The sequence below is a fragment of the Malaclemys terrapin genome, chromosome 4 (genome assembly GCF_027887155.1).
Source record: "Malaclemys terrapin pileata isolate rMalTer1 chromosome 4, rMalTer1.hap1, whole genome shotgun sequence".
NCBI classification, from domain to species: Eukaryota; Metazoa; Chordata; order Testudines; family Emydidae; genus Malaclemys; species Malaclemys terrapin.
The window spans coordinates 140695619-140720260 of NC_071508.1; the positions used below are offsets into that span (position 1 = coordinate 140695619).

At 42.6% G+C, this 24642-nt stretch overlaps 1 protein-coding gene across 2 annotated transcripts; it reads right to left on the reverse strand.

Annotated features, from left to right (window-relative positions):
• Window positions 1–127: 127 nt before the first annotated feature.
• On the reverse strand, window positions 128–17982 carry PCNX4 (pecanex 4). 2 transcript variants are annotated; one of them, XM_054027267.1, is made up of 12 exons: window positions 17845–17982; window positions 16508–16626; window positions 11407–12133; window positions 10557–10736; window positions 9956–10464; window positions 8987–9087; window positions 8721–8843; window positions 8109–8472; window positions 4250–4353; window positions 2591–3642; window positions 2064–2250; window positions 128–1524 (listed from the first exon to the last, which is right to left on the reverse strand). In XM_054027267.1, exons 3-12 carry the CDS (start codon window positions 12093–12095, stop codon window positions 1273–1275), a joined length of 3561 nt encoding a protein of 1186 aa, XP_053883242.1. In that variant the 5' UTR covers window positions 12096–12133; window positions 16508–16626; window positions 17845–17982; the 3' UTR covers window positions 128–1272. The 2 variants fall into 2 exon arrangements, with proteins under 2 accessions (XP_053883242.1, XP_053883241.1); XM_054027266.1 differs by lacking the exon at window positions 17845–17982 and adding an exon at window positions 17539–17802.
• Window positions 17983–24642: the final 6660 nt, after the last annotated feature.

A 24642-nucleotide genomic window follows, 5' to 3' on the forward strand; every position in this document is an offset into this window, starting at 1 on the left:
ATTCTCACACCTTACAGACCCCACCCACCAGCCCAGATTCTTCCCTTCCTGGAGCCTGAAAGCCCCATGCCCCATAAGCTGGTTGCACCCTGGGCTGACATTCAGGACCAATATCAACCAAGCTACGAAGGGGGAAAATAGTGTTTATTGCTTGTGAGGGCTACTCGAGAAGGGCAGCACTGGGGCTGGATAACTTGTGCACACATCTAATCAGTTTGGATGGGAGGGGATGCAGCAGGCTTGTGGCTTTCCCGTTAGCCCTGCATTGTTTAGGGGAAGGCACTTCCCCTCTCTACATAGGGGAGAAGTAGTTGTCAACTGAGCCCTCTCTCTTTTTAGTAGAGTTCTGCTCAGGTAGTCAGGGTCAATAGTTCTAAATGTCTCAGCTGTCTTGGACACCAAGTCAGCAAGGACTAACTCCTGCTAGAAGATCTCCTTCCTATTAGTACATAGGAAAGTGGAGGAGTCTGACTGCCCTGCTGAAGGGCTTGGGCAGTCAAACAAGTTCAAGTGTAATAGCTTTACACACCTAGATTGTCCAGCTGAAGTCCAGTGCCCTGTTGCCCTCCACGGGGCAAAAGCTGGGGGTGGAATTGGGAGGGAGCTGCGGGAAGACTGCAAGGGGGAGCCCACCTGCATCCTGAAGTACCCCCCTGCCTACATACAGCCTCTATAATGGTTTGTTTACACTGGAGGAGGGGAAAGCCTGGAATAGCTAGTGTGCACTTCTATAGAAACACTCCAAGGCTTCCTTTGTGAAAGGGCAGCTGGTAATACACATTAAATAAAATGATTTGAAGTTATACATTATAACAAGTTCTAAAAAAATCAAAATACATCAATATATAAAATGATCAGAATAAAAATTTCATATAAATATTCATATGTACACTTTGGTTACCAATTCTACAGTTCACTATACTACAATGAGCTGTGACCTGCCCACGAATGCAAGTCACCTGTCAAGCTATTTAAAAAAAAAAAGCACCAACAACAGTTAGTGGCCAGAGCTAAGTCTCTCTTCTCTGAAGTGGAGATCAAGACATGTGTGGCAGCCACACAGGGAAAGGGGTTTGGGTAGTTCCAGCAGTGAAAAAACAGATTCTAAAGTTCTTGCCTCCAGCTAGCACCCTTTCTGTGCAAATTAGGTTTCCTTGGTTTGGCAACTGCCATCCAATGCCACTCAATGAGATCTTCATATTTCTAGTTAGACAAATGCAGCATTAGTGCTTGGTTTCCTACTTACAGATAGGAAATACAAAAAGAAACACCTTACAACAAAGGCACATGGAGAGATGCAGATGAATAAACAGGGTAGCCAAGCGGTGGGTCTGCTGCTTGAACAGTAAGGTTTCTCAGAAGGACTGGGTGAGCTTGTATACTGTAGCGTTCTTCATCATCATTGGTAGCATACAGCAGCTCCCATGAAAGATTTGCCCATTGACCTCGGACAGCTTCGTTGTTGAGCTTCCCAACCTGCACTAACAATTCCTGAAGGGTAAGCACTCTGCCAGTGTAAACTCCCTTTGAAAGAAAAAACATTTAATTTTCAGTACACTATCTAATAGAATCAGACAAATATAAATGTTTCAGTTACAGAGCAGAAAGGGAATAGTTAGCATCATTCTGGGTACTGTCTTTTTAAAACTGCCTCTTCCATAATTTCAACAGGTGAAACTGTGGAGACTGCAATTTAACAAGTGAGACTTTCAACACTGCAGTTCCTTGAACCAAATAATGTCACATGCACTGGTCCCTTCCCAATATTTAGTGTAAGATGAAAGGCGTATAGGCCTCTAGACTATGCTGTTGCATATAATTAACTAGAACTGTTGAATCTTTGATGGCTGAATGCTTGAATATCCCATGTCATAGTTAACAAATGCTGCTGCATTTGCAGAACAGCTGTCTAGCAATTTCCAGCAGTACTAATGCCAAATTTTGTCAAGCATTCACTTGTTCTTTGTAAAGTTCTCTGTAAAGTCTTGGAAGTAAGACACACATTAAAATAATGAGCAGTGGAAAAAAATACATTAATGTTGCATTTTTTTTCCTCCCCTTACCATGTTAGGATCATGTCCCAAAGAAAAAAGATACGGCTTTTCCTGTAAAACTGCTTGTTGCCACTCAATATCTGATACTAAACCAATGTACCAGTCACTTTCATATTCTTCCAGATAGTTAATCAGCTCTTTGAAGTTCTCTACTGGACCCAGGCTTGCTTTGTCAACCATGAGCTTAAACGTATATCTGAAAGATGCATAACAGAATGCCTAGAGTAAGTATACACTTCAGAGAGAGGGACAAAGCACTTATCAATAGCAATGTAGCTATGATAACCCACTTACAGGTTGTTATATAGTTGTTTCAGTTAGCTCAAACATTGGCACTATGGACTGATCATGGAAAATGCAAAATATTTAATTTCAGAACTAATTTGCTATACTATTTGGCAATGAATATGGTGACTTACTGTCATTTAGATAGCAAATATCTCTTCACTACATATAGTTTAAAGCCAACTCTGAAAGCACAAATGCTCTCTTCCGACAGCGTTATGCTATGTTTTATAATACGCATGGCTTTTTACCTGAATGCTTTCAGTGCTAGTTGGAACAGCTCTGGTTTTCCAGTTAGCCAATCCAAACCAACACACCAGGGAATGCCACCAGTGTACGCTCTAAATACATGACTAGGAGCAGGAACTGTATTGTCTAGTCCAAACAAACCAAAGCAACAAGACAATACACCATGGACGTACAACTCTTTCAAAGCTTTGTCTTTAGTAATGTCTTCAAGTAAATTGGAAGGTTTTTCTTTCAAATGAAAAAAATCCAGTTGACTCAAAACAAAATGGTACCAGTCTTCTGGAAACCTCTGCCTCATCTCATTGAGTTTGGAAGTAGGTATGGGTGCAGTTCTCCACTCTTCAGGTATGCTTAGCAACTCAGAGTAGGAGCAGCTAAATTCAACTAAAGGTAAGCGTACAACTTCCTGCTTCTTTCCTTTGTCTACAGCAGGGAGTCCAAGCACAACAGCTTTGTAGAGTTTATCTTCAGGTGCGGTCTCTTGCAGAGCACCAACTGCACTCTCCATTTCTACTGACCCTGGAACAGACAAAAGTGTTCTTTGTGCAGCTTCCAATGGCTTGGTTTCTTTTCTTTCTCTTGTTTTGCTGGGGTCAAGATCAAAAAGATCACTATCATCGGTCCAATCCGCAATTGTATCTACACTAAAGCTATCTTCATCCTTTATGGGCCTGGGTTTTTCTACTGCATTGTCAAATGCTTTGGGCTGGGTTAATGGAAATGACCCTTCTTTGTTCTTGGTTGTTTTGTCCAGCTTCTCGCACATTTTTGATTTTTTATAGCAATACTGGACAAGTATCCATACAAGCACTTTAAGGAAATCATCTTTCAGTTGCTTTAAGTTCTCATGTGAATCAATGATTCCAGACAAGACATTCCTGGCATCAGAATACAGTCTCACAGGTAGAGCAGTACAAGGGGTTAAAATATTTCCAAAATGATGATTGAGAGAGAAAGTCTCTGCATGCTCCTGGTGTTCAAAGGCCATTTCAAAAACTTCATCCACTCTGTGTGCTTCAGCAGTGTGGCAGGAAGTTTCCTGCAATTCTAGCCCCTATAGCACAAATGGAAACAAGTCATCTTTGCTCTTTGGCCGAATAAGTAATGCTAACAAATGCTATTTTCTTGTATTAAAAATTATTCCCAGCAATTGAAGACACACTTCCATTCCTAATATTTCTGGCATCAATGAAGCTAAGGGTTTTTTTTTTATATAGCACCCATCATACAATCTAAGATGGACTACAGACATTAAATACAGACACGATAAATCTGAACTTTCTTTAGAACCTTGCATTTTATTTGCCATGTTACCTTTGCCCCTTACAGATCAACCGTATACGGTTGTTTTTACAAAAAATGTCTTGAGCCACAGGACGAGTGACACAGTACTTCTGTACTTGCTAATCTAGTAGCCCCCCCATCCCCCAACTTCTTTTAAGTCATAACTTGCTTATGTGCTTCAGATTGTTTCAAATGTATTATTACGGACTTAATGGTGCAACACAAAAGATCCTATCAGTTGCAAAACTAAATTAGCTACACACACAGAATATATTAACCTTATGTAATGTGTTATTTGTGCTATTACAGGAAGTTACACAAAAACAAATGTGTGTTTCCCCAAAACATGACTAGGTAAGTTTTCAGTAAATATTCACCTTAATATTAACACAGCAGTATGTGAAGCCTCTTTCTAGTACTAATATCCACATCAGTCTGTCCTGAAAACGGCACAAGTAGTGTGATCCAGGTAAAGACAGACCTAAAAAAGATGCAGAAAAAGTTAACTTTTACTGTTGGATTCTGTATGAAATAGTTTGTGGCCTGCGATGTCCTTGCAACAGCCAAGCACATTTACACAGCAACAATGATCCTGCCAGAACCAGTCTGGGTTGGCCAAGCACAGCACAGGTGTTGCTTCAGTGAATTCCTGGCTTCTTGATGTACATATCCCATAATGCCCGCAACCGTTACTAGCTGGAGCTTGGGGGCAATTTGCCAGTATGAGGCATTGCCTTGTGAATGGGGTTAGAATGGCCAGCAGAACTAAGGCAGCTGCAATGCTTGTGGTTTCCTCTTGCAATATGAAGGAACTACTGTAGACTACACTGTTTGAGCTGGAGACCTATTCCTCGATGTTACAACCAGAACTTGTAAAACATCTTGAAATATTTGGTGAATTTGTGTACACAGAGAGCTTGCCAAGCACTGCTTTTTGCCATACTTTCTTCGGTATAGATTGAGCCTTTGTGCATTAGCGTCCACAACTTTACTTAGATTATGGACTGCTGCTTATATTAAACTACCTTGTGTCAGGTCAAGAATAGAAACCAAAGCAAGTAAGGTGCAAATCTGGATCCAAATACTGTGTCCAGAACAATGACAACAGTACATTCTGAAACACTTAGGTAGTGTAAACAGAAATGATAAGGGCAAGCTGGGAAAACTTAGTGGAAACGAAGTTAATTTTCTTGCCTACAGGGTTACCTATATACATAAGCTGTATAATACTACTACAATGCACATCTATAGAACCGTTCAGCAGAGCATCTCAAAGTGCTTTCCAAACATTAATTCAGCGTCATGACAACCTTATGAGATGTTAACCTCTTTACAACAGGCAAATGAAGTAAGTGGCTTGGTCCAAGATCACACAGTTGAGTCTCGGGCAGAGCAAGAAACAGAACTGTGGGGCATGAAGACAGAGGGAGCCACAGATAAAATAAGTGAGAAACAGCAAAGGAGTGCAAGGTACTTAAAATACTCCAAAAGGAAGGTGGGAATGGGATGAGAGAGAAATACAGGAAAGGGGGCAGACTTCTTAAAATGTAGGATCATGTTTCTTCTATTACTCCCTGTATCCTGAAGATTAGACAGAGGAAGGCATGCCTTGCAACTTTTTTCATTAATTCACAATGTTTTTTTGCAGCAGCAATGAGTTCTGGAAGGAGTCATATCCAGCATTTCTCAGCCAATAGAAAGCTCCTATGATTTCTTGCTTTTGTGAAAAATCAGTTTGTACACAAAAGGGAATTCAGAGACTCCCCCAGCAGCAGAGGGTCAGGCTGCAGGGAAGAGGAGGAGGAAGAAACTAAATTGTGTAATTCAAGGAGCACTGTTCAACAGAATAACTAAACATTTAAAAGAGTTCTTTTTGGCAGTCGTTCCCTGCATAGCACGCCCACGGATATCAACCGGAGTTCCACACGTGTATGACTGCGGAATTAAAATGTTAAAAAAGAACAGTCTTCCAGCCAACAGACCCCATATTAGCCCTCATCGCTATGAGTCTCTAATCACTGTCGTACATCATATTTTTGTTAGCGGAGAGTGAAGAAGAGAACAATAACCGAGTAAGACTTCATACATGGGCTCCCAATTTCTAAATTAATAAACGTGCATCCAAGAACCATTAAGACATGCTTTTGTAATACACCACCTCCATAGCTGATCATTACTTACTAATTGGAAGGGAAAAACTTCTGCAAGACAATTGCATTTTTGTCTAAATTACCTGATTCGTAAGAGAGTTTGGGAATGCTTAAGTCATCCTTTATCTATTTAAGACTTTTCTAAAGTGCCTGTCACCACAGTCCCCAAGCACTGATTTATTATAGTTTTAATAATAATAAGCTGTGATTCTATGGCATTTTTATTTAAGGATCTCAAAATGCTTTATAAATATCAATTAAACCTCAATCCACCTGTGAGGTATTATCATGCCTGCTTTACAGATGCTTAAGCAGATGTTAAGGCCTAAATTTTGCAAGTGTACCCATTTTTGGATGTCCCACATGAAACTCTAACAGACTAATTTTCAGAGGTACTAAGCACCCACAGCTCCAATGGAATCTGCTGTTCCTCAGCACCACTAGGAAGAAAAATCAGGCCCTAGATATCAAACTGGGTACCTCAAAAAAACCCGAGGCAACCAAAATTAGTAGGCATTTGAAAATTAAGGCATAAATGACTTGCACATGTCAAGTTAGTGGCAATGCTAGCTCTTAAAAATCCTGAAGTCAAGCTCACTGCTTTAGCCAGTAGATTGCTCTCCCTCCCACAGAAACATCACATTGCTTTCCTCTACTCTCTGTTTAGATCTAAGAGGATGATGGTAAACTTGCTATCTAACTGATTTCCTTAATTCAGGCCTTAGATTACAGTCAGCTGTCACTTCTCCAACACATCTGTGATATTCCAAAACTGGACAATGCTTGTTTGCTGCCAGTACATTGCTCATTTGCATCCTCACTCCCGTTCAAATCATCTTTGACTCGTACAGTGAATTTTAGTTTCAGAATGTTGTAAAATACAAATCAGTAAAACCAGCCATTAGGTTATAGTTAAAATTAAAAATAACCTTATATTCTACTGTGCTAATAAAGTGCACTTTCTTGCTACCATTTTTGCAAAGATTATTTTAAAATTTGGGCTGTCAAAGCTACTAAAAATCCTCTCTGTAGTTTAGACTTTTATTTTAAATTAAAATAGTGGCAATAGAAGCATTGTCGCTTCATGTTTAAATGATCTGAGATCCTGACATGATCTCTTGCCTGGAGATGTCCATTCAAAGATTATCCCTTTAAAAAGCATGTAATTTTTTCTATTTTTAAAAAAATATTGAATCTGAGGCATGAGTGCCACAACACTGCACTTTCGTAGTAGCAATAAGGAAGATGTTCTCTTATTTACTGGCTGAGTGAACTGCGAGAGGGGATTCTCCTTTTGTGGGGAAGCTTCCGATAATTACTTTAAGTCTCTTCAGCCCTCGTACCAAAACCATCGCATAGGGCCGTTGACAAAAGTTTCTGCATTTATCTCTTCATCCGAGAAAGAGTGAATGAAGTTAGATTCAATTACCTTTGAGTGTTAAGATGCCTCCCTTACTAGCCATTAGTGTAAGACAGCAAAAGTAAATACTAATAACTTATCAGTGGGGCAACATGCTCTTGATTATTCTGGTTATGTGTGCCAAGTGTTTCTCAAAATTTCTTGCAATTTCAGCAATTACGTTTGGCGGAGAAAAAAATCGTGGTTTTTGTTTTCTTTTAGTATAAATAAATACATGCCACAATCGTTGGTAAAATTGTAAGGCCAGAAGGGACCGTTATGATCCTCTAGCCTCATTCCTACATAACATAGGCCACAGAATTTTACCTAGTGGTTCATATATTAAGCCCACAGATTTCAGTTAAGCCTAGGTAGATCTTTTAGAAAGACATCCTCTCTTGTTCAATATAAGGAATGCCAAGTGCAACATAGTTTTGCCACCACTGTGTCATTGTATTAAATCATAGCATTCTCTATTAAGAGAATACAGCAAGGTCAGAAACCACCCATTTTTTTCTTAGCTGAATAAGCCCTGAAACACTGCACTGTAAGTTTTAATCTAGGTAGTAAGCGCATTTATTTAACGTAGAGGTTGCAAATCACAATGTTCTCCAATAGAGGCTACACAGATTAAAGAATTTAACTATATTAGCTGCAAATTATTTTATACAGCTACAGTTTACCTACCTAGACTACCAGATGCTAGTGCAGACTGCAGTGCAGCAGCCAAACTTGGAACCACCTGCTGGTAGTACATGGTATCTGAACAAACGCATGCTGTTGCACCCACAGGTCCAGGCCAGCTTCGGATAGGTCTAGGAAACCCAATCAAAAATATTGGTAGAGTGAAGAGCGGCAGCATGGGGGAAGAAAGTAGTGCAGAGACAGCTATGAAGGCCAATACAATTGGGAAGAAAACAATGTTGAGTGTTATTAAGGTGGCAGTAGATTTCCGACGTTGCTTTTTCTCTGTCCATGATGTCACGAGAACAGCTACAGCAAACTGCAGTTTTGAGATCAACTGAAGTAATCGATCCCGAATGACACCAGCCTGTTGAGATACATACAATAATCAAATATTTTTCTTAGGTATCTGGTCACATTCAGCATTGCTAGAGCTCTTTCAGGTTTACATAGTTTTATTTAGTACACTTAACATTAATTATTAAACCAAGAGAAAATCCATGTCTACAGAGTTTCCGTCTCCATAGCCATAAGCCCTGAGCCCTAATTTTGGAAGAAGTGGGCAAGAAAAGAATAGGATGCAATATCTAGCTGCTTAATTAAAATTAGGATTACCAGTAAGAGTCTGATTCCTGTATCAAGGCTTCTGTTCCACCACACATCTGTATTAAATAGCAACATCTGCACTATCGATACAATCACCATCTCCAACAGGGCATTCTCTGTATTTTGCCAAACCTAAAACAGAGACTGATTATTTGTTGTACCAAGCATCTGCCCCTTCTCCCTCTTCTTGACCTGGAGTATTTCTTCCAAGTCACTTCTTATTTCTTTTGGAAAAATTTCTACAAGGTAATAAATTAGAAAAAATTAAAAATTACCATTCTAAAGGTTCTTGTGAATCCAATGCAAATAGATACTGAATGAAGACTTTGTAGGGAACTGTCTAATGAAAGAAATGCTATCATAGCAAATGGAGACACTGCAATTAAAAAAAAAAGAAAACACGAGAGAAACATCAATGTTTTTTCTTTGCAATGTCTACCAAAGTCCATAAATTGGCTCCAGATCCTGCAGTGAGCTCACTGCAGAATGGAAATCTTAGTTTGTGACTGGGAATTGCCACTACTAAACCAGTAATTTTTTTCGTGAACTTCCCTATCCCCCTCAAAAAAAAAAAAAAAAGGTTAGAATTAGGTGGCATTTTAACACAAAGGGCCCATTCCTGCAAGCACTTACGCCCATGCTTAACTTGTGATTAGTCTCTCTGAAGTTAATGGGAATACTCAAATGAGTGAAACGTGTGAATAAACACTGCAGGATGATGTCCCAAAACTGGTAGATCAACACAAACAAACTCAATCTGGGCCAAATTTTGGTTCCATAGAAGAGAGTGGAAAATGTGCTATTGACTTCAATGGAAGTAGGATTAGACCTTTAATTAGGAAGTTGCAAGTAACAAATATTTTGACTGACTTCCAGGGTCAAAACAGTTTTCTTTTAGAACTATTTTATCAAAGTTACAGCAAAGATTTTCAAAAAAGTGACCAGTGATTTTTGGGTTCCAAACCTACACTCCTTAAAAGGGGCTGGTTTTCAGAAAGCATGGAGCACCCACACTCTGAAAGTCAGTCCCTCAAATTGAGCATCCTAAAATTCATGCACCCTAGATCACTAGTCACTTCTGAAAATCTGAATCCATTAATTGTGCATACAAGGCTAAAAGTAAAACTTCAATGAAAACTTTAAGCCATTTAAATCTTCTTAGCACATACATTTTAACTTGCATAGAGAAATGTTATTGCCATGTTTTAATCCTCTTACATATAGTATATAGAAGGAATTCCTACCTAGTGTTAGTAAAATCCTTCTGACAACACCAATTTTCATAAGCCTTCTTTGCGTCTCCATGAACACCGTCACAGTCCTGACATCCTTTGGATAAAAAGGGTTTCGGAAGATTCCAAACAAGTACACTCCCTGAATCTCTCTAAGAATCCACAGAACTATAAGTAATATGATCAGAATGTAACTCACGATAGCCTGGGGACTGGCTTTGGAAAATGCTGAAAAACCAGCAAAGTGATGCAGCAAGCTAGCTTCTATGAGAGCCAATGTCAAGACAGTCAAATAGAAAAAGAATTCCCTCCACACAAAGTGTATCCTAGGACCACTGGACTTAGACTTGTTGGAAGCTAAATGGCTGATCATGGTGTGCTTGAAGGCTAGACCAATCTCACTTAGGTTAAGACTGAGTATGAACCCAAATCCAGTCATGAAGAGGACCACACCAACAGTGCTGGGAATGAAATATGACGCTATAGCTGTTCCAGCAGAAATGAGAAACATTACTAACAACCTGAAAAGGAAAAAAAAAAAAAGATTTGAATGAAAAGAAAATAGGTTATAAACTACAATGTTATATTTGATCATTATGTCAATAAAATTTACCTTGTATTACTTGACATGGGTGAACCTCCTAGGCCAAACTCCAACACTTGTTCCATTCCCCATAGAAAAAGTGCATCAAGTGGGGGCAGAATCCCCAATGCCCATAAAAATGGCAAAAACAGAAATATGATGTGCAAAATCTGGTTTGTCTGTTCTAAAACTGGTATGTTAACAGTAAACCTGGATGAAAAAGGAAATGTATTTGACTCCTATGAAAGGAAGATACCGTATGTATAGATGCAGTTCAAGTTTAACACACACGATAAATCCAGAAGTATAAAAGTTCTGTATCCCATATTCAAATGTCAGAATATAGTCAGACTTTATTTTTGTATGTTTGGTTTTTTTAAATATACTTAAATTAATGCCTGGACATTATCAGACTGACAACAACTAGAAGCCCAAAGATTGAATCCAGATCTAAATGTTTCTGAAGTTCAGTGTTCGGATCTATAATTTCAAATCAGGCCTATCTCTAATTTAAAAGTACTGTATTTGGTATAAATTATTTTAAGACATTTAAAAGCTGTAAAAATATATTGCTTGATAACTGATCCTTAAAAGGACAGTGAGGCAAACAGTTACTTCCAATAGTACTGAATTTAAGACTGAGGGTGACCAACTATGCTAACCTTATAACTTCTCAGTCTCCCACCTAACTTTTCTTGAAAGCTATTAAGTTCTTAATTTTCTATAAAGGCAAAATAAAAGCATTAAGTTCTATTGTATATTTTTCCAACTGACTGACATCTCTAATACAAATCTTTCAGGAAAGTTATTTCATAGCATCTACCAACAAACTGCATACATAAGCCAACATTACAGTTATATAAACATTATAGAAGTTTACCTGTGTGCAAGATCCACTGCAATAAAGACAAAAATATAGAACGGTCTCATCAGAGCAGTAATTTCATAAGTATCCAGTGCTTGAAAAGTAGCTGTCTCTGTAGCTGTGTTTATGATTAAAGAATATTCTCCTATACAAATAGTTACCCATCCAAACACAAAGATCACAACAGTTCCTCCAATGTTACTATACAGCAAGGTTATTCTGTTTGGCAGCAAATACCAAGTTCCCAACCCACACATTACCCCAGCAAGAAAGGAATGAAAAACAGTGTTGACTATATATTTCTTGCCTGGAATAATAAATTTAACTGTCTCTGAACCCACACAGCTGGAAAATTCATACTCATCTTCATCCCTTAGGGTATTCTGAATTTGCATTCTTTCTACTGTCACTGTTTTCTGTCTTGCATACAGATTTGTCATCTGGAGAATAAGTGCTGTAACAAGCATCAGTCCTCCTGAAAGTGCTGCAGTGTAATAGTCTTTCATAATGTCTAACTGATACAAAAGTGTTCCTACTCCTCCCAAAACCCATGGTGTCAGGAAAAGAATGATCTGATTCACATATATGTAAGGAGGCGCACAATAGCCCAATTTAAATCGGGGACCACCCAAAACAGTCTGTGGAAAGCGCTTCAAGAAGAACTCCTGTTTGTAATCATTCAGGAGAGGTACATCTGGACCCATTCTTATTACTCAGGAAACTTGGATGAGTCCCATCTTCCCTGTAGCACAACAACAGCAGATAAAGAAAAATAAGGTAGTGTTACTAAATGCCACATTCAAAACTTCACAAGTAGGCAATAAAGATAATTGTTTTGTCCTGTTTTCATTTGTAAAATCATATGGAATTCTCATGTTGTTAATTTCAGTAGACATCTTCTATCCTACTTGCAGAATGCACTGAACTTTAAGGACTATAAGTAAACTGTTAAAATGGGAAAAAATTTACAACATATTTTAAAATACAGAATATACTGACCATTGCAGAACTTATGTGAAGAATTATAGGGCTAATTTAACATGGCCTCTACTCTTTGGAGTTAATAAAATGAATTGTTTACCCTCACGACAGAGCACTTGTCTAGAATTGAAATTTACATCTAGCCCCATTCCAACTTATGATTTAAGCCTCGATCCCCCAAGGACTTCCAACTTGGAGGCCACCCACGTCCAGGAGGAACCCCATCGATTTCAGTGAGGACCCACACGCGTACAGAGGTTCCACATCGAGTTCCTTGTAAAATTAGGGCTGTCTAGATCAGGGGTCGGCAACCTTTGGGAAGTGGTGTGCAAAGTCTTCATTAATTTAAGGTTTCGCTTGCCAGTTTAAGGTTTCGCATGCCAGACCGGCAGCGCGGGCGGCAGATGGAACCCCAGACCGGCAGCGGGCTGGGCCGCTCATCCTGCTGCCGGTCTGGGGTTCTGTCCGCCACAGGGTCCTGGCTGCCGGCTCTGCTCAACCCGCTGCCAGCTCGGGTTCTGTCCATCCAGGCCAGCAGCGGGCTGAGGAGGGCCAGCGGCTGGGACCCCAGCTGGCAAGGGGCTTGTGGCCAGGACCCCAGAGGGCAGTGGGCTGAGAGGCTCATCCCGCTGCTGGTCTGGGGTTCCATAATCCAAGCCGGTAGCGGGCTTAGTGGGGCCGGCGGCCAGAACCCTGGCTGCCAGCAGCGTGCCACTAAAAATCAGCCCGCGTGCCGCCTTTGGCACGCGTGCCGCAGGTTGCCGAGACCCCTGGTCTAGATCAAACATATAACATCTTAACTGTGTATATATATATATATATATGTATATGTATATGTATATATGAGAGAGAGAGAGAGAGAGAGAGAGAGACAGACAGACATCAAAGCCCTTTTCAGTTACCCTGATACTTAGGAGCCCTACTCATTGACCAGGACCCAGTTGTGCTCAGCACTTCATAAACATAGAACAAAAAGATGGCTCTTGCCCGAAGAGCCTGCAATCAAAGTATAAGATAAGAGACAGATGGGGAAGTACAAGTAAACAATGCGACAAAATTGGTCAGCATGATGGACAGTGGCCTCAGCACACCACTAGCCTAATTGTTTGCCATCCCTACAAAAACACTGACAACAAGAGTTTTAAGGAGTACAATGAGGTAGCTTTGTAGATGTTTATGGGGCGCTCCATGCAACAGAGAGGGACAGCATGGGAGAATGCACAAGGTGCTTGTTTGAAAATTTAATAAGTAGACAATGAATGCTATTGGCTGACATACCCACGTCCCCATCTGCAATGCGGGAGAAAAAAATTGAAGACCTAATTGTAACAGGCACAACATGTATTCAGCATATGTTTGTTAATTATATGAATGAGCAAGTCCAGCAAACCATTTACAGGGTTGTTGCTTCCATTTGGATTTTTTCAGGGCCAACTGTGAATGTAGGTAGACCTCCAAAAGGAATGATTACTCAAGGGGTAGGGAAACTTAATGGAGAGTATCTTTGTACTCTACAAACATAATGATATAAATGTATGTTTTGCTCTCTTTCTGATCACAGAAGCAAGGATCTAGAGGCAACAGATGGGAGTACTCAGTCTGAGGGCCTGGATAGAGAACAGGACTCAGAAAAAACTACTGTGTAGCGACTCACTAGTTTTGTTTTAAATAAAGTACCTGTGGATGTAGCTAGACGATTTAATGCAGAAAGCGTTTTATACTAGTTACCTTCTATCTGACAAGTAAACTGCACCCCATTTTTAACAGCACTACAGGTGTAGTGAGAAACAAATGTGCTAAGGCCACTGACATGTATCCTCTCATTACTATATTTAGTACTTGTAAGTGCTTTAGTGAACAATGTACAGTTTACATTCACCAAGGAAACAGTCACATGGTCTGCAAGCCTACACTGGGTATCACAACATTCCGTCAGAAATAATGGAAATGAGAGGCACCAAGATACTCTAAATTGGTGTTACTGGCCAATAATTGGCATTTTCTCTAAAAGATATTAGGCTAAATCAAGACATAATACTCAGTAATAAAATGTAGAGCCATGAGGTACTGTTGATCTGCTGCCCTTATAACACAGAGCACTCTCTACATAGTACTGTACATTTCTTTCTTCTGTTGTAACTTTGCATGTTGTGGTGTTACTTGCATTCTCTTGCAACTGAGGTGAAAACAGCAATCATGCCTGAAAGCAACTAAAATGTAATGTGAAAATACTGCCAATCATACAGATATTGGATAGGGCATTCATTACAAACAGTTCTACAGTTTGTAAATGCAATATGGACACACCCTAGTAAAAAGGTTCAAAAAGTACATTAAAAAAAAAAGGACATCCTAAGCTTGCTCAGAAATCACTGGAACTTTATAAATAAAATTAAATAGCATGTTTTAAAGCTGTGTGTCAACAGTGCCAGGTTAAAAAGAGTTTGATATCTGAAAAATTGTGGGGGCATGTAAAGGAGAGAAATTCAGTTTTAAAGGAAACATAAATCAAAGGTAAAGTTTTACTTTTTTTTTTTTTAAATAAAGTTTCCCTGGCAGCTGTGATTTTACTATTTTCCCACAGTGTTATTATTTTTTTCAAGTTTATTCTGCATTCTTGTTTCTAAGTATATATTTGCTAAAACATAAACAAAATATTAACCAATAAAACATATTTAACAGTGTTTTATTTGTTAAATAAACTTATTTCCACTACAAGGTCTGCATAAATAATAGACATACTTGCATAAAATTTAAAATCTATGTGTATAAACAACACAGTCCTCCTACCTGAGTGCAATGCAAAACAGAAACATTGTAAGGCACTATAAAAAAACAATAAACAAATTTATAAGAGAAATCAGAGACTTAAGCCCAACAAATATGGGAAACCATGTAATCTTAAATATCTATCACCTCTGAATTGATAAATATGTTGGTGCCAAATCTTCAAACAGGAGGTTACGTACATATAGTTACCTCTGCACAAGTCCCAGCAAAAGTAACTGTTCGCAGGATCTACCCTTAGTTTGCATTTCTAAAGTATGTGGACAGTTCTAGGCTGACCACATTGCCTGGTTACCCCGCTGGCCTGGGTGACAACAGTCACATCAAACATAAGCTACCTTTCTTCACTTTCAAAGCCCTTCATGGCCTAACTCCAACCTACCTATTTTCTCTCTTTCATTATTGAAGCATCAACTTCCACCTCTGATCAGCCCATGATGTAATTTGTTAAACTGTCAAACAAGCACCATTGTGTTTTCTTCCATGCTGTCCCTCATCTGGGAGAAGCATCCCACAAAATAGCTGCAAAGCTACCTCATTAGTGTCCTTTGCTGGGATGCCTACAAAAACACTGACAATAGGTAGGCCACTGAAGTGCTAATACCACTGCCTATCATACTCATCAATATTGTCTCAATGTTTCCTTGTACTCCCCCAACCTATATCCATCTGTTGTCCCTTGTCTTATACTTTGATTGTAAGATCTTGGGGGGGGTTGCAGCTTTTTGTTCAGTTTGTACTAGCATAATGGGCTCCTAGGTACTACTACAATACAAACAACAACAATCGGACATAACCAGGGTAGTTCTTCACCTATATTTCTCAGTTGCTTATATCATCCCCATTACCCAATAGTATCTGAACACCATTAAATCTTTTAACGTGTTTATCCTCACAATATCCCCCTGAGGTAGATATGTGTTATCCTTGTGTTATTTTACCGATGGAGAACAGAGGCACAAAGAGACTTGACCAAAGTCACATAGGAAGTTATTGGTGGAGTCAGGACATGAACCCTATTCTCCCAAGCTAGTGCCCTATGTATGAGACCATCCTTCCTCTACAGGGCTTAGATCGTTAAGTGCAGCTTTAAATTTCTTGGAGAGGCTGAAAGGGTGAGGTGGATGAATGCCTACTTCTAATATTTCACAGCAAAACATAGGATTATATTTGTATAATTTTAATTTTTTAAATTATGTCATATAAGGCTTTGGGGTTATTTAAAAGTTATCTGCTTGGTACAAGTCAGGCCACAATACTCAACACCTCTCATCACATGAAACTATTAGTCAGTAAGATCAACCAACCATAAACAAACAAATAAATTCAAAAATAAGCACACCCTTACCCCAAGCAGAGTTTTAATCCTGAGAGACTTCATGAAGTTCACCAAGGACTTAATTACTGCTATGAAATGTTCATAGAAGGTGCTCAGCTATCATGATGAGGGGGTGGCAATATAAAACCCTAAAATCAGAAGTAGATTTTGTACTTGGATTAGCAACTGATCATGACAATTTTGGAAGACTGTTATCTAACACTACAGCTCCATATCTGCATACAAACAAACCTCGTGTCAGATCAAGGGTCACCTACAAATTACACAGCCTTTGTACTAAAAACTAAGAAAGATAAGGACAAGTTTGTTTTAGTTGAAGTGCAAGGCCTGGGGTACATCAACACCTTAGTCCTAGGGCCAGCATTCACATCCAGGGCCGGCTCCAGTGCTTTTGCTACCCCAAGCGGCGGAAAAAAGAAATCTGCAATAGGTGGCACTTCGGCAGCAGCCCTACCGCCGCCGCTTCATTCTTCAGTGGCAATTCGGCAGCAGGTCCTTCTCTCCAAGAGGGACTGAGGGACCCGCCTCCGAATTGCCACCGAAGAGCCGGACGTACCGCCCCTTTCGTTGGCCGCCCCAAGCACCTGCTTGCTGCGCTGGTACCCGGAGCCGGCCCTGTTCACACCCCCCTCTCAGCTCCCACAGCAGCATCCCAAATGTCCTTTGGGGAAGGCCCTGTCTCTTTGTTCTGCGTTTGTACAGCACCTAGCGCAACAGGCTCCTCATCCAGGAGTGGGTGCCCTGCCAAGATCTGCAGTAGCCACCCAGCCAGGGACACAGCCCCCACAAACCCTGGCACTTTCAGGCGCTGGAATCAGCCCTGGGGCTTGGCCCCAGTGGAGATTGAGGCCGGACACCCCAGCTCGGCTTCGGGGGGCTGGCGAGCCTGACACCCCAAGCTGCTCAGAGCCTCCCTCACTCCCCGCCCAGCTCCTTTGCGGGTCCCCGGGCGTGGGGAGCGCTCCACCAGGGGCTTAGCCCTGAGGGCAGCAGGCTGGGGGCAGCGCAGCCCGACCAGCGCCCCCTGGGAAGCCGCGTACCTGCGGGCACCGCGGGCTGCCCGGCGTCGCAGCCCCAGCAGCGGCTCGCGGGCCCAAATCCCCCCCGTTGGTTTCCACAGGGAACCTAACGGAGGCGGGCACCGCCCGGCGGGGGAATCCCCCCCACTCCGCCTAGGCCGCTGCAGCGAAGCGGGGGCGCGGGGTTCAGACGCGGCGGCGGCAGGGGCCGCTCTCGCTCTCCTGTCTCCGCGGCGGCGGCAGCGCTGGCTGCGGGTCTCCCGGGCGCCCGGCCCCGCGCGCTGACGGAGGGAGCTGCGTCCCCCTCCCCCCGCCGCCACCACTCACAGCCGCCGCCATTTTCCCGCCTGACGCAGCCCTGGGTCCCGGGAACCGGCCCTGCCTGCCGCGGGTAACGGCCCAGGGCCGCCTGCTGCACGCGCCGCACCTTGGCGGCCGCGGGGGTTAGTTCCCGGCTGGGTCTGTACAAACAGCGGCTCCTGCGCGCGGGCGGTGTTTGTGGGGCCGCCACGGGGCTCTGCTGCTGCTCTGCTGATGTTGGGCACAAGGGGCAGGGGCCTGACTCTGCCTTCGCCCCGTGCGGGGGGATGGATCCCCCGAAGGACACCGGCGGGCTGAGAGGGGCGTTTGATGGGGGTGGTGGGCATTGCCTGCTGCCCTGCCTTTGCCATTCCTTCTCCTCACCTTATTTAGGCTATATCTACACTACGGGGGGGGGGGGTCGATTTAAGATACGCAAATTCAGCTACTTGAATAGCATAGCTGAATTCGACGTATCGCAGCCGACTTACCCCGCTGTAGGGACGGCGGCAAAATCGACCTCTGCGGCTTCCCGTCGACGGCGCTTACTCCCACCTCCGCTGGTGGAGTAAGAGCGTCGATTCGGGGATGGATTGTCGCGTCCGCGATAAATCGATCCCCGAGAGGCTGGGTCTACACTACCCGCCTGAATCGGCGGGTAGAAATCGACCTAAGTCGTAATGTCCGTTGAGGCTCACTGCAGACGCAGAGTAGGCGTCCCAACCAAGCCCCGGTCACTCTTAACACGTCGTTAAAATATACGTTTGTTCCCGCCTCACACTTAAGGCACTGGTAGACCCACTGGTAGCATCTTGGGGCCCCGCTCATGAGTTAGGGTCACATTGTGCTAGGCTGTATATCAGGGGTTCTCAAACTTCATTGCACGGCGACCCCCTTCAGACAACGAAAATTACCGCATGACCCCAGGAAGGGGGACCGAAGCCTCAGCCTGCCCGAGCCAAGCTACGCTGGGGTGAGGGGAAGCCTGAGCCTCGCTGCCCCTGGTTGGGTGGAGCAAAGCTGAAGCCCAAGGGCTTTAGCCCCAGTCAGGGGGGCTGTAACCTGAGCGCTGCTGCCTGGGGCTGAAGCCCTTGGGCTTTGACCTCAGTGGTGGGGCTTGGGCTTTGGCCCTGGACTCCAGCGGGTCTAAGTCAGCCCTGGCAACCCCATTAAAACAGGGTCGCGACCCACTTTGGGGTCCTGACCCACAGTTTGAGAACCACTGCACTAGAGCATTGCAACCTGACTACAGGGATTGGGCCAGCTCTGAAAACAACCCAATCCTCTCAGGCTCAGGTTGGCTCTGATCTTCTCTTTCTGCCCAGGAGGTCGGTGTGGTGGCAATTGCGTGCCCTGTTCTTGCTAGCCACCCCCTGCGCTGTGTGCGTTACGGAGTTAGCTTGCCAATGAGTCACAACATCTCTCATTCCACAGTGAGGTGACAGCAATGGCCAACGGGGGGAGGGAAGGGCCATGCAGGCGCTGTCACACCAGCCCCAGGGGCAGGCGGTGACCAGAAACATATCGTGAGTATGGGGGGTAGGTTTGGGGGGAAGTGTTAGGGTCATGTCAGATCTGAAAATAACTTGATATTCTTGGGTGAAATTTGGGTCAGCTGTGCTCAGGTCTGTTCTGGAGCTGGGTCAGGCTTTAAAATTAGGCCTGAGCAGACCTGTATTAAAGACTGTACAAACCGCATAACAAAAGTTGGTCACTGCCACAATGTGCATACAATAAAATAAGACAACAGATGGATACAAACAGATTGGGAGGCCAATGAGACATCTTGCTGATCTACATACTCCTGCTGTCTCCTTACCCCATCCTGTTATTTATATTTTTAAAAAATCACTGTTGCTATTTTCAGATACATTAGTTACTACTACAAAAAACATAGGCATTCCCAAAGAAAACATTTGTTAGCTAACAGTTAAGTTGTGACTTGTAAGTTCAAATATTATTCATCACTGCAAATATTAAACTCTGGAATTCATCAGATAAGGTTAATTATATAGCTCTTGCCCAACTGTAACACACTGTTGATTAATACACATCTATACACTGGGCATTTTTGGCTGTGCAACACCAAAACAACTTTAACTCTGTCCTAACAGTAATTTCGTGGGAGATGGAATGGAGATGGGTCTTTGAAACAACGTTATCCGTCCATAACAATCAATTTCATTTGACCTGTCAATGCTTTTCTTTCAGCTCCAAAGTGGATATGCTGACTCTAATGTTCTTTATGCCTATCTACCATCCGCATGACAAATATTGTATAAAATTCTTAGTAGACAAGCAGCATACTAAAGACCATCATTCTCCATTCTTCATTAAGACTCCATGTGTTCATCTCTCCATAGGTTTTTGTAAGGCACTTATCAGTGTAGTGTCTAACCACAAATCTAATTGATGTGACATCCACAATTCAAGTATCTTTACATACAGAGCTAATGTATCTATGTATGCAAACCTCCTAGGCCCACATCATGAAATTATAACATTGACATAAAAAAAAATCAGTTTTAGCCATTTGACAAATCATATACTTGTAACTGGCTTCATACATCGGTACAATGTTTTCCTAAAATTTGAAGAATTCTGCAAATGTATACTGCAGACTTCTTAAGCCCATTATGAAATTAAATGATGAAGAGAAGATGGCTAGTGGCTACTCTAAATTTACGTTGTTATTGGCCTTTCTAAATGTAAGTTGTCAACAGCCATAGTCAGGACTTCTTAAGCAATTGATTCCTGCCTGTCTTTTATCCCATGAGTAAGGGTTAGGTGGATCAGGCTTTGGTATGAAAGAAACAAAGATGAGAGTTTGGTGTCACTACAAGAGGAGTGTTGATTATTTTGCTATTGACTAGACAAAAATGTTCAATGTATGGGTGTGTTAATGGGTGTTCAGACATATACAGGAATATAGCTATTGTCAGCCTTACATAGTATACTACACATTTCAAGTTGTCCTTAGTAGGTGATTTTCATTTGTAAATGTTGGTCCATCTTTTTATTAAAATATTTTTAAATGTATTTTTAAACACAGTAAATTAACCAATTAAACAGAAAAACAAAAACGTATTTAACGTTACTAATTAATTCCAGACAGACCTAAGCATAATAATATCAAATATATTGTTAATTATTATATGAGGAACATCTTAACATTATAATTCTACAGCATCATCAGGTAAAATGGGTTATCAGCAACATCAATCTACAAGTAGTCCTAGAACAGAGATTTACATTCAGAGGGTCCTTTTTGTGAAAGAGGAGAATATCTGAGTTGCCAGTTGTTGTAATATTGTGTAATGGGAAGGAGTTTGTATTTAAATGCCTCTATTCTGTTCTTTCTAGGTTCTTGTACTGTGCTCATGACCCTAGGACGAGTGCTTCCCACTAGAGCATTAAGCAACGTGACTAACATTTGTCAGGTGTTTGTTCTCTCATCCTCTTCCCCAGGAGGAGAAGTGTGTGCAGTGAAGTGTTTTGTGGATTTAAAAAAATATATATATATACACCCACTGCTATATGTTTATGTTAGAGAAGGCAAGGTCAAAGAAATACACCTTGCACTTGGAGCAAAAGGTGGGGAGGTTTGTGGTGCTCCTTATTTCCTGTGGAAGTTCATCCACAGTCTTGGGCCAGCCCCTGAGAAAGCTCTGTTTCCTCTCCTAGCCTGCTCTCAGACACCCTTCACACAGAAAGTGGAGTCCAAACCCATCCCCTTCCTGGAGTTTGGTTTTATTTACCCAGAAATTAACAATAATGTAACATAATAAGCTCTTTCTAGGCCCCCATAACCTAATATCTGATCACCTTGTAAAGGAATGATAAATACGTAAATAATAATTTATTATTTGTATTATCATAATGCATAGGAGCCCTAGTCAAGGACCACACAGAACCTGATTGTGGTAGGCATTGTACAAACACAGAACAAAAAGATGGTCTCTGCCCCAGAGAGCTTACAATTTCTCCTCACAACTTTGCTGTGAAGCAAGGAAGCATGCATTTTCTATTTGACAGGTGAGGAGCTGAGGCATGGGGGCATTCAGCGCTTGATCCAAAGCCCAATTAAGTCAATGGAAAGACTCCTATTAATTTATCTACGCTGTGGACCAGGCCCCAAGTGACTTGCCCAAGGCTTCACAGAGAGTCTGTGGCAAAACTGAAAACCGAATGCAGATATTCTGAGTTTCAGTCTAGTGCCCTAATCACAGGAGCAGCCAAACTTTTCCTAGGGCCAGCTGCTCTTTGTGTTCTACCATCTAGATTTCTAAACCCATTCCCCAGGTCCTCTCCATCACTCGGGCACCTTAGAAGACCCATTTTGATGGGGTTGTCTTACCAATTCCTCACAATCTAGATTCAGTTATCCTTATTTTTTCCGACTGTCTTTGCCACTTCCTAGAGGCCTGGAAACAGGTCACCTCTGATCGCTGGGTTCTAAACACAGTGGAATTTGGTTATACCCTCCAATTTATTTCAACCCCACCTTCCCCATCCCTCTTCAGGGACCCCTCTCACAAGCTTCTGCTAGAGCAAGGAGTTCAATCCCTCCTTGGCATGGGAGCAGTGGAGGAGGTTCCGCTACATCTAAGAGGAAAAGGGTTTTACTCCCATTATGTTTTGTTACCCAAGGCCAAGGGAGGTCTCAGACCAATCTTAGACCTGCGTCAACTCAACCATTATCTCAAGAGGTTGAAGTTTCGCATGGTCTCCTTGGGGTCGATCATTCCGTCACCGGATCTAGGTGATTGGTATGCTGCCCTTGACTTAAAAGATACAAACTTTCACATATTGATCTTGCAAGGACACAGAGGATTCCTGAGGTTCATGGCAAACCAAAGACATTACCTGTTTGTGGCTTTGCTGTTTGGCCTCTCGGTGGCCCCCAAGAGTCTTCACCAAACGCATGGCAGTGATAGCGGCCTTCCTCAGGAGAAGATGACTGGCTCATCAAGGGCAGGTCTCAGGTGCAAGTGCTGTTGGTCATCGCCCTCATCCACTCAACCTTCCAGGCATTGGGCCTTTTGATCAACATTCAGAAATCAACCCTTATACCCATTCAGAGAATAGAATTTATTGGAGCGTTGCTCGACTCCCAACTGGCAAGGTCACTGCTCCCAGTGAGTTATTTCCAAGCGATCACAGAGTCAATACGTCTCATGCAGTCCCTACCAATCATCACGGTAAAGCTTTGTTTGAACCTTCTCGGTCATATAGCTTTGTGCACATATGTCGTTCATCACATGAGGCTGAGACTCATACCTCTCCAAAATCCTGGCTCGCTACAATCTACTTCCCTTGAAGACATCACGTGGACAAGGCAGTCATGGTGTCACCTCATATTCTCTGCTCCCTGTCATGGTGGCTGGATCCTCAAGTGATCTGCGAAGAGATTCCTTTCACAAAACCTCAGCCATCGGCACACCTGGTCTTCAATGCCTCAAGATGGGCTGGGAGCCCATCTAGGGATGCTCAAGACCCAGGGTCGTTGGTCTGTGGAGGACCTATTGCTTCATATCAATGTCAGGGAGCTCAGGGCAGTCTGATTGGCATGTCAGGCATTCTTACCACATATTGCGAACACAACAGTCTTGACCCTCACGGACAATACATCAGCCATGTATTACATCAACAGACAGGGAGGGGCTCATTCTTTCCCCTGTGTTGGGAAGCTGTACGTCTATGGAATTCTGCATCAAACACTCGATCAAGATCGAGGCCTTGTACCTGCCAGGGGTACAGAACCAGCTTACGGACTGGCTCAGCAGGTCCTTTTTGACTCATCATGAGAGGTCCCTACACCCGGATGTCGATGAGCATCTTCCACAGATGGGGCTTTCCCCACATAGACCTGTTCACCACACAGTCCAACAGGAAGTGCCAGCATTTCTGCTCCTTGAGTGGTCACAGCCCTGGCTCCATGACATATGTCTTCTTGATGAAGTGGTCTCAATACCTGTTCTACACCTTTCCGCCCATCCTGCTAATCCACAAGATACCTCCAAAGATCAAGCAGGATCAGATTCGGGTCATACTGACAGCTCCAGCGTGGCCCAGGCAACACTGGTACACCTTGCTTGTCTGCCTCTCCTGTGAGGCCCCGATCAAGCTTCCTCTGTGCTCAGACTTTACCTCATAAGATCATGGTCGGTTTCTCCACCAGAACCTCTGCTCCCTGCATTTGACGGCCTGGAATCTGCGTGGCTGAACCCCGAGGAATGGCTTGTTCAGAACAGATGCGCAAAATTCTCCTGGGCAGTAGGAAACCTTCCATGAGGTCAGCTTATTGTGCAAAATGGAAGTGGTTCTCCCTCTGGTCTTCAGCTCATGGGGTCCCACCAATGCAAGCGTCAATCCAGCTTATCTTGAACTAACTTTTATCATTGAAAGAGCAGGGCATGGCCTTTTTCTCTTTAAAGGTCCAACTGGCAGCCATTTCAGCATTCCACCCAAAGGTAGACAATAGGTCGGTGATTTCACATTTAATGGTGATCCGTTTCCTCAAAGGCCTAGAAAAGACTTTTCTGCAGATAAGAGAACTGATGGCAACGTGCTCTCTGCTGCATCTTTCATGTAAGACAGCCTTCTTGGTGGCAATTATCAGCCAGGAGGGTTTCAGAGATTCGAGCCCTCACGTCGGAGGAGCCCCCCTACATGGTTTTCTTTAAGGACAAGGCACAGCTTCGGCAACACCCTAAGTTTCTTCCGAAGGTTGTGTCCCAGTTCCATTACAACCAACCTATCTTTCTGCCTGTCTTTTACCCCAAGCCTCATGCAAATCGGGAAGAACAAGGCCTGCATTCCTTG